The 18,399-nt window shown below is 42.1% G+C and overlaps 1 protein-coding gene across 1 annotated transcript; it reads left to right on the top strand.

Annotated features, from left to right (window-relative positions):
• The first annotated feature begins 372 nt into the window (after window positions 1–372).
• tmem240a (transmembrane protein 240a) lies at window positions 373–16,960 on the top strand. The gene is made up of 4 exons (XM_084917174.1): window positions 373–1,264; window positions 1,652–1,758; window positions 5,239–5,447; window positions 15,422–16,960. The coding sequence occupies exons 1-4, from the start codon at window positions 1,208–1,210 to the stop codon at window positions 15,574–15,576; spliced, it is 528 nt and encodes a 175-aa protein (XP_084773300.1). The 5' UTR covers window positions 373–1,207; the 3' UTR covers window positions 15,577–16,960.
• Window positions 16,961–18,399: the final 1,439 nt, after the last annotated feature.

Raw genomic sequence — 18,399 nt, 5'->3', positions numbered from 1 at the left:
CACTGGCCAGTAGAATATTATCACTATTTTGCAGAAGTTTTGACATTTTCTGAATTTCCACACTTTCCACTGTAGCCTAAATAAGTAATCCAAATGACACCCCAAAACAAGTTTTAACCTTAGGTTCATTTTGGAAATGTAACAAGCGGCATGTTGTGAGCAGAAATGGTGCAGAGTCAGAAACAGAGGAGCAGCAGTGTCTGGGGGAGAAGTAGAACACAAGGCAGGCCTGTGTGTGTGTGTGTTAGGGTTGGGGGGGTTACTGTGGGGATAAAGCAGGTTAAATCATGATGACGAGTGCCATCGGTGCCTCTGCCGGTGTCCTGTAAATAACGAGCCTACAGGCCTTTGCCTTAAAGCGGGCTTGCAGTTCTTTCTTCTCACACCGCCCACTATACACACATTCTCTCGCGCGCATAGAAGCGCGAACGCGAAAGCGTGCGTGCGCGCATGCACTAGAGGTGGGAGTGGATGCTCGTGTAGCTGCTGGAAGCCAGGATGGGATAATCCTGGCTCCGGGCGTTGATGCAGCTGCCGTTGCTGGATACGGAGTGGACTCGGGGCGCAGGGTGGGTCTAGTTCCCGACTGGAGCTGTGTGGACCCCGTGTCGATGTTGTCAAGCGTTCCGAGAAAGACGAGGGCGATGGCCGTGAGAGGAGTTGGTGCAGCTCTTTGAAACGTCCAGGCAAAAGAAATCGACCGTCTTCTCCCATGGAGGACACCGGCATTAATCTGAAGCGCAGAACCGGTGTGGAATAACTTAGGAAAGGAGGGAGAGAGGATACCGGGGCACTCCGTAGAGGATATCAGGGGAATCCTTCATTCATTTTCTTTATGGTTTCTTTAAACTGGGATACAGCTAGAGACGCGAGTGAAGGAACGGATCACTTTTGCATCGGTGATTAGGAGAAGACTGCCTCCTTGGATCGAGCGGCAGCCGCATCCGACCTACCGTGGGGGGGTGGGGGGGTGGGGGGAGATCAGGATACTTGGATGGAGAGGGCGCAGTGAAGGCTAGCGGCTTGCCGTGTGTAGGAGGGGACGGAGGGAGACCGGGCAGTTTGAAGGGACGGGGAGCCAGGAGCGGCGGCGGCGGCTCCATGAGCGGCTCCTGCCGGGACAGAGCGCCCAGAGCCCAGCCGGAGCGTCTCCACCGCCGCGGGTAGAACCCCGGGCAACAGGACGGCGGCCAGTTTGGAAGTTTTGATGCATATGATCACAACCACCATGATTTTTATGATTCTTGGTGCTTCCGTTGTAATGGTAAGACACCTTCACCTCCCTCGGCCACGATCTTATTTCCTCACTGGGCTGAGAGCCTCCCGATTTGACAGAAATGCCTCAAAAATGTAGGCCTATCACATTTTCAAGAAACTACAGCAGGCCTATCACTGACACGAGGAAGTAGGTTAGCCTACCTATAATTACCTGCCGTCATAAATAAATAATCTAAGTCCGTTTGAGGCAAGAGTCCCCCCTCTTAGAATCGGGAGGATCTGCCAAGACTATTTTCACTCATGTCTCTGTGGTCTTTATAGCCTGCTGTTATTTATCCTAATAGCACCTAATGAAAAGAATTATTCGCTGTCTGTGGTAATAGCCTAGCCTATTGCTTGACATGTCCCAGCTGACTGGAATGGTTCTTTGCAGGCGATAGCCTGTTTAATGGACATGAACGCACTACTGGATCGCTTTCACAACTACATCTTACCGCATCTACGAGGGGAGGACCGCGTCTGTCATTGCAACTGTGGAAGGTAAATGCCATCATCCAGCACGATATTCGGGTTAAACATGGTGTGCTTCATGGTGTGTGTGCGCGCGTGTGTGTTCTCTTCTTTAGTCGTCCATTCTTAATTGCTGAAGAGGCCTCGAAGATTTCCGGCGGTGAAGCCAAACCTGTCGGCGCTCTCACAGGCTACATAGCGACTGTCAGACCCTTTATTATTCGCTCGATCTCATGTTTGATCGCCGTGTGCTGCTTTTTTCTTTTTCTTTTTTTTATACCACCGGTGGCGGTGAGGATTTCTGATTTTGCTCCATACACGAAGGTGTATGTCGGAGCCATAAATAGGTAATGAACTACGAGCGATGTGAGGCCGTTTCAAAAACAATCTGAGCATCAAGTGCGCCGTGCTATTCACACGCAGGCCTACACGGCAAGAATATAACCTGCTGGGGCCAATTATGATCCTAAGTGCCGAAGTGAGGTGGTTATGGCTTAGGAAGTGCTACAGGGCTGAGGGAGCTGGCTGCTCACCAGCCTACCTGTTTGCTGTCACGGTGAGAGCGGGGATTGAAGTGTGGAAAAACAACAGCATGACACTCATTAATGTATTAATTTGGATTTAATGAGCATTATTACGTGTTTTCCATCATCATTAAGCACTTAATATGACACAGGCTAGATATATGGGTGAGCCATGGCACAAGTGGGCCTCTGTGTTGTGTTTTTTTCTTCTTCCTCCTAACTCTCCTCAGTGCCTGAGGGTATGGCAACAATATTAGAGCAGGATTTAAAGTAAGACTCCTATTTTACAAACGGGTGCACACCTATAGTGTCCTCATGTTGGATCCTGATTGGTCTGTGCTCTGCAGACAAGCAGCTAGAAGAACACACAGAGGCTTTAGAGGGAAGAATTTTCACTATTCATATTGGTGCAAGCTGAACAGATGCACACTCAAAGAAAACAGCAGCCCATAGTGTTCATGCTGCAGTGAGGGGGCTGATGTGTTAGCAGTTCATTAGCAGCATTAAGAGGGCAGTTCCACAGTGTGTGTGTGTGTGTGTGTGTGTTTTCTTAGCCTCTAAATCCAGAAATGGGTCACCATCAATCATAGGCAATTATATTATGCTAGTCCAAGTCAAAGTTTTGAAAGGCGTCTAATACATGTGATGTGATATTTACTCAAGGCCAAAAAAAAAAAATAAATAAATTGCATGTTTGGGTACAGCTCTGAGATGAGATGATGCATGACTGATGGGCTTTTTTTCCTGGAATATTTAGACAGGCATGTCATGTTTGCTACTGCTGAGAGAGGCCAAAGGGATTTCTTTTAGTAAGTAATGCAAAAAGAATAATGATTAAAAAAACCCTTCTCATATAAGTGATCAAATAAACCTCCATGCTAATGAACAGTATGCACAGTAAAACCTCTGCTCCTCCTGCTAGTGCTCAGGTAACCACAGTGTCTTTCACTGACCTGGAAATACTCCTGAATGAGAGCCAGTCATCTGTTTTCACACAAACAGCAGAAATGTGGGATACGTGGATGAATAGAGCAGAGCGTTGACTTCGCCTGCCTGCCCTTCCATCCATGAGGCGTGGAGGTGTCGGGACGCCCACAGTGCTCACCTTATCAGGCTTGAGGACACAGTCAGTGTCATTTTATTTGGCAGTGCTCATGCTCTGTTTTGGATGTGGTTGTAGGATCTATGATGGGCTCAAGCCTGGCCTTAGAACAGCTGCATCCGTGACGGGGAAGATACAGGAGTGGACTGCGCATGTTACACAAAATTCTTGACCTGATTTTATTTTTTTATATTGGGGGAGGGGAAAAAGGTGCACAAGAAAACTTATGTGCTACAAGAAACTTATAAGTATTTCAGCAAGGTCCTTCTTCAGGGGAAATAAATGAATCTGGATAGACATTTTGGGTTATTATTACACATTGCTTAGCTTTTTTTTTTTTTTAGATGTTTCCCTGTTAATGGACTTCAGAGGCTGCTTTGATCCCCCATGTGGTCATACTTCTTTAGCAAGATCTATTTGTGTTTTAAAGTGCTGTAGAGTTCCTGCAGCGCAGTGTCCAGAGATTATCTGTCAGTCACGCAGCGTGGGTGGAATTTACATTAATGAAGTTCAAATTTGTGCTGGTCTGTAGCTGCTCATGATACAGAGAACAGCGTCATACCTTAACTTTTAACGCGCTTTTAACAGTCTTAACTATAGTAATGTCAGAGACAGCGAAATCTAATCAAACAGTTGCAAGCCATTCAGAGTTACAGAAGTTAGAAGCTATTTTAAATTGCTGCAGCATGTCTTTAGTCTAGCAGGTCTTCACAAACCTCCTTCGGTCCGATCCTGCTATCAAAGTAATGTCCCAAAGAGTGTGAGTGCATCTGGACTCACTTCCAACAGGTAAATCTCTCAGCTCCCACTGCGTTCCCTCACCGTGTTTGTCAGACAGCTGCCTGTGTTGTTATATTGAAAACGCCTTCATCCCCTCCCAGGAGGCCAGGCAATACCTGTATAGTGAGGCTTTCACATCAAGTGAATCTATTTTACAGTGGCGGGGAGGGCAGTTCTGGACAATGAGGCAATGTGATAGCCATAGCTAGTTACTTGCTACAGTAGTGGATGTACAGAGCTTTATGGATGTTCTTTTATTCTTTATTCAGATCCCACTGTGTGTATCTGTATATATATATATATGTATATATATGTACACTCTCTCTCTGTCTCTCTCTATACACATGTATATATACACATATGCACTGGTATCTGTCTATCTATCTCTCTATTTCTCCATCTACCTCTCTCTCTCTCTATATATATATATATACTTGTAATGCAGCATAAGCTGTCCTCTTCCTCTCTGTGCATTATGGGTGGAACATTTCCATGCGTTCCCCTGTGAGATGTGAACACCTGTTTAGTAGCAATCAGGCACCCTGTGAATTTGTGGTAAAGGAATAAAATTGCCTTCTTTCTTGCTTCTCTTATTTGGAGCAAATTAAGGAGACTTTCTAACAGGAGCTGGTTTGGCTTTAAATTACACTTTTAATTCTAAAGTAAAGTGAAAAAACAAACAAACTGATGTTTACAAGATCACACCAGAGCCCCCAGTACAGTTTGCATTATATACATGTCCTATTTGCTCAGGAAGGCATTTATTGAGCTGGTAGAATATGGGAGTAAATGCCTTGCTTAGAGGCACTTCAACTATCGTCACTGAGAGAGGCAGAAACCCTTCTGTGTTCAGTCCTTGAGCTGCTTCTCCAAATTTAAAAATCACAACTCAGCCGTGAATTTTTCTGCCTAAAGTGCAGCCCAGAGATACCCATGGGTTCCCTGAGAAGGCTTCTGGGGTTAACAGCAAAGTGCGGATTTGTGCAATCTTATCATAATTTAGAAATCTCCAGACACCCCCCTAGTTAGAAGGGTTATATAAGATGCAAACATAGAGCATAATTAACTCTTCCATCACTTTGCCCTGTCTGCCCTCGCCCCCAGGCATCATGTCCACTATGTAATCCCATACGATGGGGACCATTCCTTGGTGGACTCTTCAGAGAACTACTTTGTGAGTGACAGTGTGACCAAGCAGGAGATGGACTTAATGCTGGGACTGCTACTGGGCTTCTGCATCAGCTGGTTGCTGCTGTGGTTGGATGGAGTCCTACACTGTGCCGTCAGGGCCTGGAGGGCGAGCCGATACTACGGTAAGATGGACGCTGCCTGCTGTTTATCTGCTGCTTATACGCAAGCTCAGCAATACTTTAACATCATATAAGTTTTTATTCATTTTAGTTGAACATCCTGAGGCACAAATGCTTGAAAGACTGGAAAAAATGTAATATGTAATGAAATAACGTGTATTTTATTGCAGGGTATTAGCAAAAATGCAGAAAGATCTTTTCGTGTAACTATCCACAATGTATCTGGATCTCTAAGTGCTTGCCAGGTTAACACAGCAGTTGGTAGAGCTCTGGAAAATGACCTTACCCCCCATTGCTTGGCCCACTTTTGGCTCTTCTTGCTGATTTTTTTCTCAGTTTACTGCGACCTCTTGGAAAAAAATCACAGCGAAACCTTCCAACTGCGATGATTCAGACGTAGGCACATCAGACAAACCAGCTGAGCTGAAGCTAAATTTAAACGGCTGTCCTCTTTTTCTTCTTTTTTTTGGACAGTCTACATATCTCACACCTTATTTCACTAATAATACTTAATTTGTTTGCAGGAAACAGCAGTCATATGCTCATGTAATGGCACTGTCATTAAGTGTAATTTCTATGCTCGGGATGTATTCAGCTCATTACTTGATAGGGCAACATAAAATCACTCTTTAATGTTGTCTTTCCCAAACTGCTGACTCACATTAAACTCCCTGCAGGTATGTCATTTTTAAATACATTAGTGCAATCACTTGTGTCTATTGCTGCACGCTGGTATGTTATTCAGCATCGGCCTGTGAGCCCAAATGTTGTGTTAGCATTAAGCCAAACTGAACAGCTGACATCTTCACTTGGATTAAAGTTCACATATTTAAGCTCAGTTTACCTGAGAAGAATTAAGCCTAGTTCTAGACTTAAACTTACTTATTTTTGCATTGGAATATGTGTGTCCTTTTAGTCTAGGGCTAGGTTTACAGTGTTTAGATAAATGGCTCACCCAGAAAAGTTCTGTTTAGGGTCTGTGATAAGTAAGCAATGCAAGTAAAACAGAATATTAATGGGATTTTAAATATGTAATATAGATGATGCAACCTCCAATTAAAACCTCCATTTGGTTGAACTTAATTGGGACGACTAGACAAAGTGGCTTTGCAGGGTCAGACTTAGCAAATTAACAATTATGATTATGACATTCGTGGCTAGATAACTTCCTTGTTTGAAAGTTCAGCCAAGCATAAGTGTAGACTAATAATAAATAATGAACATGCGTAACACTTTTCCAAAACAAGTAAACAGCGCAAGAAGAAATGAAAAACAAAACTTTGGGGAAAATGTATGGCAGTGCTAAAGATAAAGCTGAGTGTTCAGAGTGGATCTATAGGAAAACCCTAACTTTGCAAGCCTGAGATGCATTGACTTTGTCCTTTAAAAGGTTCTGATCTCAACAGGGATTTTCCAAGCAGCAGTCATGGGGTTAACCAGTCACACCACATCAGTTGTTCAATTACCAGGTAGGCTCTAAATGGAGATGAGGATTTAGGTAATATGGTAGATTTGATTGATTGGCCTGAGAGCAGTGCTCTGAAACAACTGTAATATGTTGATGTCTCTTCTACAATGACTGCAGATCTAGAGCAACGTGACATTTATGGAGGCTCCAAAAGAGAGAAAAAGAAATCTCAGCTTAATAAACCCCCTTCTTAAATAAAACTTCATTCCTTCAATAAAACTTTTAATGACAGGCCTGCATTTTTGGTTGTGTTACATGACATCGTTAATAATGCTATGTGGAGATTTGTATATTGTGAGAAATTTTTCTGTGCTGACATTTTCATTTTTCTTTACAGTTTGGTTGAGTTACATAAAAATGGAATCTCACAGTCATACATCCCAAGTCTAGCTTCTTATTACAGAACAATCAGGCACCGAGGATAGACTCGTGAGGAACTCCAGAAAAAGTAAAGACCGTTTTATCTTTTTGTGCATTTTGCACCACATCTATGGTGCTAAAACATTCAGATAACTGGTTTAAATACTTACAAAGGTGTAAAAGGCAAAGGTGTACTAAAATAACTTTAGTTGTACTGAATTTCCAGAGTTTCTGCTAGTGGAGTAGTATCCACTGACAGCTTTAAAGCGGCTCCAGCATTTAACTCATTAAAGAATGACAATTAGACACTAAAATTCAAAAGATTTTGATGACAGCTCCATAGCATATCTATAAAGGTGCATGATGCATCAACACTTCTTGTTTATGTACAAAAGTGAAGCCAACTTATCTCAGAAATAAGAGCTGCCATCTTGCACTTGTGAGTGCCTGCGCTGTAGTAACTGGGGACATTGTGCCGATGCCCCACTTAACACAAGATTTAATGGAAGTTGATGTCAGCAGCACAGAAATATTTTGGCTTCACTTTTGGGAAGCTGTTGTGACTTCCATAGTGGTATTTATTTTCTCATATAACTTTCATTTATTCCAACATGTATTATGTTTACCAATAACAATGAAAAACAGTTCATAAAATCTACATCTGCTATTGGAACATCTTTGTGATCAAGTAGTTGTGTTTTCCCAGCTACACTGACAGAAAACATGAATTTGGGCTCTTAATTATGAGTCTTTCATAGTAGACGTATCAGCCAACGCCACCAACAGATTCTCTGTTCTGTTCATCTCTCCCACTTAACCATGTGAGTGTGATATTAAACCAGCACGTTCAAGATCAGAGCCCAGAAACCAAAGCAGCTGAAGCAAATTCAGCCATCATTATACTTCCATGTTATTTTGGTTGTGACATATTAAAAAATGTCAAAAAAAAAAAAAAAACTTCACTGAAGGTATTTCCAGTAATATGCTGATTAGACCTCCTCTTCAGCTGAAGGTGGGTGGAGCTGTCCTAGGATTTACGTGAGGTCACCAGACTAAATGAACTACAAAGAATGGCTGCGCTCCATTTGGCTGTGACGCTTATTAAGCAGTTGCAAGGTTGGAAAACCTTTTTAAATGGAGTCCAGGCGTGATATGAGGTGGCCAGTTCAATTTAAATCAATATCAGTCAGTTAAAGCAATCTTTTCAGAGGCAGTACCTTTTTCCACATGAATTCAGACATTCACTCACACACACACACACACACACACACACACACACACACACACACACACACACACACACACACACACACACACACAGAGCAACATGAAATATGTGTTTGCTGAGATGCTTTTAACACGGACACAAAGACTAATCAATTCACGTTAGCGTGTGTCATTCTGTATCTGTAATAGAGCTGCAGTGTACACCACACACTATACAACACTGTGCACTTGAGAAAGCTAACAAGAGAGGCATTTCAGTGGAAGGTGTAACTGGAGGTTGTAACTTTGTGAGTTGGATTACATGGATACTCTAATAGTCTTTCTAGCAGCAAGTTTTGCCACTTGGAAGCAACATTGAAATGGGCTGTTATTTGGAAAGTTACTTTGAAGCATTGCCTAAATAAGCTTTAATCACAATGGTCACTAAGACATAAAAACTGCATGTATAGAGTCACTAATCCAATCTGATAAAAATGCTTATAAAGTTTCTGACTTTGCTCCAAATGATGGTTTTAAAGAGCTCTTTCCCCTTTGGAAATGATACGTCTACTACCATCTTTGCTCATCAAGTGCCATATCTCCGGCTCTCCAAGATCTTTGCTTAAAAGTATAATAATGAAGCGCGTGGGAGCATCAGCGCAGTGGATGACAAAAAGGAAAACTGTCACCGCTGATATTACACTGAATGAATGCGGTGGAAGTCCTGGAAGTTAACTGATTAATGAGGGAAATCTGACCAACTATTTTTTATTTTAAAGCAAACATTGCTGTGGTGTGATCATCAGTGTGATACACAGTGATGAGTGACAAACCAAAGAAAAAGCCTGAATCTGTGAGCCCTACAATGAAGGGATCCAGTGCCTCTGTGATGCTCTGTTGTATCCACTTAGCACGACGGGTCACTGCAAATCAATTCAGAGATATCCCAGATTTTCAACCTTCAAGAAAGCAATCCACAGGGCAGGAGATGTTGCTAAATGGCTTCACAGGTATTAAAGCGAGACTTTATTGTCAGTTATTCTTTTAATTTGTCACCCATATGTGTAAGAATACACACACAGCAATTACCAAGACTGGTTTAAACCAGGCTTGAAAAACAGAGCATCACAGAGGCGATGACTTCACTCCCACCATCTGCTGCGCTGTAGTGAATGCTACATTCCCACATACCGTGTGTTTAAATCCAACTGAGTGTGATAGTTGCCTCTTTATTTCACGCTCCCTCCCTGAAATATCCGTCTCATTTCTCTCCCCGTCTCCTCCTGACAGATGAAGGATGCATGTTACTTTTGCAAAAGAAAGCAAACGCGGCAGATTTAATGAGACAGAGCATGTGCTGTACAGCTCGCCGGCACCGTTAGGCCTATGCGCCTGTGCGGGCTCGAGCAAAGAAATGAAAAAGCTTTCAGTGGTGCCAAAGTTAAACAGCCACTAGACGCACGTGTGAAATCGTGACATGACAGCATGAAGTCCCTCACAGCTCACGATCATGGTGGGTTCTCAGCCTTTTCCCACCCCGCCAGGATTGAAGTCATGTGAGGAAACGCACATGAACATTTAGCAATTCTTTTGCTGCAATTCAGCCGAGTTTGGAGACGCTGAATGTTGAAACATGGAGAAAACCGCACTATCCTGTTGTCTCTATGCTGTAGCGGGTACAGAGTGTTTGGGGCAGGCCCCACGATGAGGAGGTGACCTGGATCTTCAGTTTTCAGGATAAAGTAGGTGATATGTGACCTGGATACTGGGACCGCCATGGAAAAGCTCCCCAGGCGGGATGGGAATCTGTCAAGAGCTGATCAAAGAGTGACAGTGATTTTAAAATGCACTAATATGGGACTTTAGGATGGAGGTTTTACCATTCGTTTGCAGCTATAATGAACAACGTGCTCGAATAGTAAAAGCTTTGATGTTTGCTGGCTGCTGCTGCTTTGCACAGAGTCATGGAATTGAGAACAATGCTGGTTTTCTGCAGTGCATTAGTACAACAGTGCAAAAATCATCATAAAAAAAACACCCAGGGAAAGAAGAACATCCATATTCATTAGCAGCACTTATAGAATGGGGAGAATAGTTGGGGCTTTTTTGGCACTTGGAGGGAATACCCCTCATTTCTCTGTATGTGCCGGTGCTAGGTCACACTCGTTTAGCCTCCCCGAGATGAGGAGTGAAGGTGAGGCTGACAGAGCGGGGAGGAGAGTGTGTGTGATGGTGGGGAGCAGGATGGAGATGCTGTCACATCCCCACACACACACACACACACACACACACACACACACACACACACACACACACACACACACACACACAAACTCCCCTCCAAAGCTAAAAATAGAACGAGTGAAAGAGCAGCTGGAATAGCAAGTGAGAAACGCACACACATGCGCACAAACACATGCGCGCACACGCACTCACGCATACACAGCGCACTCAGATGCACACTGTTCCCTTTTTTCCTCCTCCTAATTCCTCGTCTAGCTCCTCCCTCTCTCCCCCTCTTCTTCACTTATTGAATCTACTCCTGTCCGTTTCCTTTACAGTGCTTCCTGCTGCAAATACATTTTCCTGTTATTGCTGCCTTGCCGTGAACGCCTAACTCGAAAGGCCAAACGGAAAAAACGCAACAACGATCACAGAAATTGAGAAAACGATGACTTAGCACCCCTCCCCCCGGCTCTAAATTTAAAGCATAACAATTGTATCTCTGCCTCCCTCTTCTCCTGCCATGCCATTATCATTCCTCCGGACTCAATCTCCACCTCCATCCTTTTATTCAAATGAGAGAAACCTGTCTTGGTTGCCCCTTTTCCTTTGGATACCCTTCAGAGCAGTCCTTGTGGACAGCATACCCATTCACAGCTATAAATAACTCCCTTTCTCTCCCTCTCCTCCTCACCTCCTCTCATCCACAGAACACATCCCCCCCCCCCACCAGCTCTTGCCTAACTTCACCACCACCCCCTCTTTTCTTGCTCATCCTCTAGCAGGGCCATTTGCTATACTGGGTTTGCTGTCTGGGGCTCTCCCCTCCTTCTCTCTCTCTCTGCTGTCTCTGTGGACCTCGCGCCGCCTCGCCGGCTCCAGTTTATAACCTGACAAGCACAAACGTCTGCCCCGCCACTCCCCTCCTCACATTATGCACCTCGCATTTGCAAAAAAAAATAAAAATGAAAAAAATAAATTCTACTTTGTTTCCCGGCACAGACACAAATTTCACGGCAGGTCGGCCTTTGAGACGCGTATTCTGTACGTGTGATGTGATGGCTGCTAATTGGGTGGAGTCAGATGGATCCGTTGTGTCTTAAATATGTATAATGTCATATGTGAAATCCATTTTGGTGTATGGCAGCGATGCCAGGACACAGTCACCGATGCAACAGTCGAAGCACAAATGTGAAAGCTCAAGGGCAATGCCGCGGCGCGCGTGAAGAGTGACGCCATTTACAGTTCACATGCAATATTTCAAACTTTCTTCTTCTTCTTTTTTTTTTTTTAAATTCTCGTCTCGGTTTCTCCGTCGTAAACAGCTCGCCTCTGCTCCACAGAATAAAAAGCTACATTTGTGGTGAAGACAAAATAAAAATGTAACATCGTTGTGCAAAATTCACAGACATAAACTGACTTCTTTTATTTTCTTTTCTTTTATGTTTTATGTGTAATGAAATGTGATATATATAAATTTCCCTTCCTTTCATTACGCTTATACCAGGCGAAAGAGGAACATTACTCGTCTGATTCTCTTTTTGTTTGTTTGTTTGTTTGTTACATTCAGCTCGTCCATCTTTGAGACTGTTACACACAGTAAGTTTACCCGTTTGGCCATCGAAACATTTAGCCCAGAATTTTGGTCATTTCAGAGCAGAAAAGTGACGCGTGAGCCATCACGGTTCTCGTCATCTTGTCTCCAAGGATGAAAAATAGAAACTATTAAAGGACAAATCGACGCGCAAACCTTTGCTTTTAAAGCCAGTGTGAGTCAGGCCAAAATGTATTTATATTTTCAGTCAGTTTCCAACTGCACAGTTTGCTCATTTCAAGTTTTTCCCCCCACAAATATCTTTACTGAATTAATGCAATTAATGCACAGATGTCTATAAAGAGAACAAACAAGCAAACAAATAAAAAGTCGACTGAGGATCATCTTAATAAATGATTCTCCATTGCAACATGTTTATCGTGCACAACTGCTTTAGAACACGTCTGGAAATCACAAAAATGTACTAACAGATATCACTGACACTGACGTCACATCAATTTTAGCAGCTGGATTGTAGATAATTCAGGAAGAGCCCCAAATACATTGGAAGAGTGAATGTTTCCTCCTGATAAGTTTTTGTCTTATTTAATTCTTCTAATAAGGAGGGTATTTGTCAGCAGATATTACAGTGCAAACAACACCTCGTGGAGGAGGTTGACTCACACTCATGTAAATATCCTAATAAACACACACACCAAAGTGTCATCATGCAAGTTGTATTGGCAAATTTCACCAGTATAAACTACTGGCATTTACCACAAAGGGTTTTTTAAAAATGTTTTTATTTCAGTTGGTTTTGTAAGTACAGATTCTTGATTTTTTTTTCTTTCTTTCTAGTTCAAAAAAGTTTAAGAAAGAAAGATCATGACAACGCGCTAAAAGGAGGTTCATGGGTCTGAGATCAGTCCAGCTTGTGTGTCTGGTTGCTGATGTGCCTTGTATACTCTAACTGGATTTAGAACCAGAAAACCAGGCTAAGAAGGATTTTAGGATTTTACACTATTGTGTGTCTTGAGCTCATGAGTGTGTCGTCTAGCTACTCGGCTTTGGTGTCTTTTAACGCCTGCATTCAGCTTCTTACATCGACACAACTGCATGTGCGAATGACAGTGCAGCTTAATAAACCACATACTCACGTCCCCATACTTTGTGTTAACATCATCGCTGAGGCATTTTCTTTAATTCCACTAACTAGCAGCTCAGTCTTTTGGCTATTTTTATATGAAATATTGACATGTTCATGTTTTTGGGTCTTTTAAAAGGCTCAAACTCTGAGTTCCTCCATTACATATAGAAACGACACAGAAAAAATTGTTTTCACATTTAATTTCTCATTCCCATAGAACATTTCCTATTTATGTTTCATATAAGACTTGAATACTCCTCCTCCTCCTCCTCCCCCTCCTACTACTACTATTACTACTACTACTAATAATAAAAATATTTGTCTTGAAACACTTAAGTGTACAACCTGAAAGTTGAAGAGAGAGGGTTAAGTGATTTTTTTAACTGAATCTATTCATACAATAATAATAATAATAATAATAATAATAATAATAATTATTATTATTATTATTATTATTATTATTATTTTATTTATAGGCGCCTTTAAGACCCTCAAGGTCAACTTACAATAGCACGAACAGTAGCAACAATACAATATAATAAAACATGGAAAAATAAAATTTAAACATAAGGTAAACAAGAAAGAGAGGTGGAAAAAAACAAGCATGAAAGTATAAAAGCTGAGCAGGGTAAAAATGGACTAAGGTGTATAATGATGTGTATGCAGTTCTGAATAGATGGGTTTTGAAACGTGACTTAAAGGAAGAGAGAGAGAGTTTGTAGTCCGGAGATCTGGTGGAATACTAACATGTTACATATAGGAATTCGGGGATCTATGTGTTGCTATAGTTTTATCTCGATTAGTGGTTCAGCTAAAAGTACTTTGAATGAATTTTGTTAGTATCCTACTGTACTATAATCAATGACTGGCAACTGATGCAGAACCTCAGTGTAATTTCATTAAAAGGACTGCCCTAATTCTGACTTGAAAGCGTCACACAGTTGGTGCACATTTGTTGCCTGTACTTCCATGATGTGACTCTCCCGTTTCATCGCATCCCAGGTGCTTCATTGGATTGAGATGTGGAGGCTGTTTGAGTGCATTGTCGTGTTTAAGAAACCAGTTTGCAATGATTCGAGCTTCATGAAATGGCATTATTTGTGACATGGCATTATTTTGGTGGAAAGCAGCCATCAGAAGATGGGTACACTGTTCAAAAAGGGAGAAACTTTGTCAGAGGCAGTACTCAGGTGTGGTGTTTAAACAATGCTTATACTAAGGGACCCAAAGCGTGCCAAGAAACCCCCCCATGCTATTACACCACCAGCAGCGTCAACCAGTGATACAAGGCAGGATGGATCCATGCTTTGATTTTGTTCACACCAAATTGTGACCCTACCATTAAATTTGTCGCAACAGACATCAAGACTCATCTAACCAGACGACGTTTGGTGAGGCTATGGTAATTGTAGCTGACAGGTGTGGTCTTCTGCTGTTGCAGCTGGTTTGCTTCAAATTTTTATATATGTTGTGCATTCAGGGTGCATGCATGGCTACAAGTGGTTATTTGAGCTACTTAAGTTTTGCTGCCTATTCTCCTCTAACACCAAGACATTTTTGAGAGCTACTCACTGGATATTTTCCCCTTTTCAGACCATTGTCTGTAAACCTTAGAGATGGTTGTGCAGGAAAGTCTCAATAGATCAGCAGTTTGTGAAATACTCAGACCGGTCTGTCGGGTGCCAACCACCGTACCCTGTTCAGAATCACTTAAATCACCTTTCTTCCCCATTCTGATGCTCAGTTTGAACTTCAGCAAGGTGTCTTGACCGTGGCTAAATGCATTGACTAGCTGCCATGTGATTGGCTGATTAGATATTAACAATTATCAACAATCAGATGAAGAAAGGGATAAGATTATTAATGACCCACAACATTTTTGCTTTTTTCGTATTTTCAGCTTGGTGTATGAGCAGGTAAATCGGCCCGTGTGATTCCATATCCTCTGCACTTTTACAAACAAATTAAATTATGACTTCCAATAAAAAATAAATGACTTACTCAGTCACACGTAACTTCTTTTCATCTTTCTTCTTCAGATACTCCATCCTGGTCATGGCTGCCCCAGTTCTGCAACCTTCGAGACCTCCGTCGCCGAGCCCAGCTCAGACAGCTGGAAGACTCCAGTGGCAACATGGTCCACATCAAGCAGAAGCTCTACCACAACGGCCACCCAAGTCCCCGCCACCTCTGACTTTAAAACAAAACAAAAAAAAGAATAAACTAAACAAAAATAATATAGACGACCCCTCCCCCTCCCCTTGTACCCCTCTTCTCCTCCCTTCCAAAACACCTGTGACCCTTCCCAGCTGCCCCAAGGCCAACTGTTGCCTCAGAGACCCTGAAAACTACCCTCCCACTATTCATAACATGGCCCCCCAAAACCCCAATGACAGGACTTTCTTTTGACTAAAACCAGTCCCTGTCAGCACCTAAAAAAATTAATTTATCAATTAATTCATTACAAAAAAAATCCCAAAATGGAGCAAGATGACGATTATTTGTTGCCACTAAAATCTTGTCTTACGTCCATGTCCACCATTGTGGGAGGAAGAAGAAAAAAAAAACATTTTTAAGGGTGTTTTTTTCTGTATAGAGACATTTTCTGTGTTCATTGTTAAACTTGGCATGCTCTTTTAGAACAGGGTAAGATGTGGGTAGTGTATGGAACGGGGCGGCAAGACAGGTGTCATTATATATATATATATATATATATATATATATATATATATATAATTTTTTTTTCTCTATTGGGTGGGACCAGGATTTTGTTGGCACAGGGTAGGGTGAGTGAGACTGGCGGGTGGGTGGGTTTTTGTGACGGTTAGAATGCTGCTTCTGTAAATAGTTATAAAAACAGGCAAGTGGGATCTGACAGTGTTTAAAAAAGGGGGGTGGGAGGTGGGAGACGGGTGTCGGGGGGTTCTGTGTGAGTCTTTCATCAGTAGAAAAATGAATGATGGGACTGTGGGTAAAGTTTGTAGGAATGGGAAAAGCAACACGAGTCTGTTTGGAAAACTGGATGTGAAACCATGTGATTTCTGCTAAAAACACACACACACACACACACACACACACACACACACACACACACACACACTCACACACACACACATTAATTAGCTTTGTTACTTAGTGAATTAACTGAATGTATTAATTTTTCCTGTAAATATGTGAGGGAGAGGGGAGCGAGCATGGTTGTGATCCGGGTTCTCTTTGCTACATTATTGTTGTTTAGTAGACACTGGAGGAGAAATAAATGCCAGCCAAGATGAGTCAGTTCAACACATTTACGCACACATTTATACACACACACACACACACACACACACACACACACACACACACACACACACACACACACACATGCACACACGCCTGCTCATGTTCCCCTCACTGTGGGGAGCACAGTTCAATTTTCTTTATCCAATTCCCTCTCACTTATCAGGAGCAACCAGCCTATCAGCAGAGGGAACCCTCACCCAGCCCCCCCTCCCCTCACCCTCTCTGTCCAGACATTGCTGTTGTGAGGATGAAATGTCTGTTTTATTAAAAGTGCCATTGAAGCACAACAGTGACCTCTGATGTTTGATTGTGTCATTCCAATCATATGAGCGCAGATGAGGACGCGTTCTCATAGCGAGGGGTGATTTCGGAGCACCACCAACAGACTGATTATACAGAGAGGTCCTGCTGACAACTTCAGTTTGGTTTAATATTATTCAAATAGAAATTTCTAAAGCACTGACTAACATCACTTCTGCTGTGACTAACAATGCCAGTGACACCTGGATGCAACTGAGAAAAGCCCTCCATCATTATCCAGTGGAGCATAATGACAGCTTCTGGAGGCAGCGAGGACATTTAGAAGAATACTTTGGCCCTAATGTATATGTTACCAGATACATGTCCTTCGGTCGTCATCGACAGATGCTGGCTCCACGTGCACTCACAGTGTCTAATTGTGCATAAGTTGACATATTTTAAACGAATGTTTCATTTCAGTCTGCAAGCCAAAAATATGTTTTATGAGAAGATGGAAAATCTCCACTTTTGTGACAAATTATTGATTCATTTTGTTCCAGTTATTATTAGGTTAAACGCTGTTTTAAAGTGTACACACAGTCAGACTTGGGAAACAGCACACGAGTATAAGGAAATACAGGAATAAGGAATGCAAAAGTTGGCCTGTGCCATTTGTTCGAACATACTATAGCCCAGAATCTAAAGATTATTTTTATCTTGTTGTTTACAGCACATGAAATATACCATGTTGGTAAAAGAATATAGTATCGCTATACTTACAGCATGTGATCAAAGTTCCTCAGTGGTCATTTTGTTGGCTTTAGCTTATGAACTCTGATGTGCTGAAAGAAACTTCCCATCTTCATTGCTGAGAGTCTGAAGGGCAGACTGACAGACTGTATATAAAAGATGGTTACGCCCCCACCTTGACGTCACCCATTGGTTTAGAAAGTCCAGTATAGCCCTCAGACAAGCGTGTTTTCCAGCTGCTTTTGCTCAAATGGAAGCAAATTGCCAATGCAAGGTAGCCATGTGCTAAAACATTTACAAAATGATAATGTTGTACTGAATAAGACTTGAAACTATCAACTGTATCTGTAAACTCAACAGGAAATTACTTACAGACATCAAAGAGTGGAGAGCGAGACGAGGGACTTGGCCGATATCCCCATGCTGGTGTTGTCCAGCAATCGTGTCTGACCAATCAGTTAGCATTAGCCAAGAATTAGCTAATGCTATCTTACAAATGATCACAAACAAACCAGCATGAGTAACTTAAATTTGGCTGACAGCAAACCTAACTTGATAAAATATTTGTTATATTGAATAAATTAATAAATAAACATGTGAAATCCTTAATATTTGCTCCGGAAGAGAGTTTTAAATAAACAAGGGTATTGTTTTCTTTTTCTTCCTATGACATCACAACAATGTGACTGGTCAGTAGCAATGCTCATCCTGGACCAACATTATTATGACGATGCAGGAACAA

This window comes from Perissodus microlepis, chromosome 20 (assembly GCF_051167445.1).
Source record: "Perissodus microlepis isolate ML-2025 ecotype Zambia chromosome 20, ASM5116744v1, whole genome shotgun sequence".
Lineage (NCBI taxonomy): Eukaryota > Metazoa > Chordata > Actinopteri > Cichliformes > Cichlidae > Perissodus > Perissodus microlepis.
This window is presented reverse-complemented; position numbering and strand designations above follow the sequence as displayed.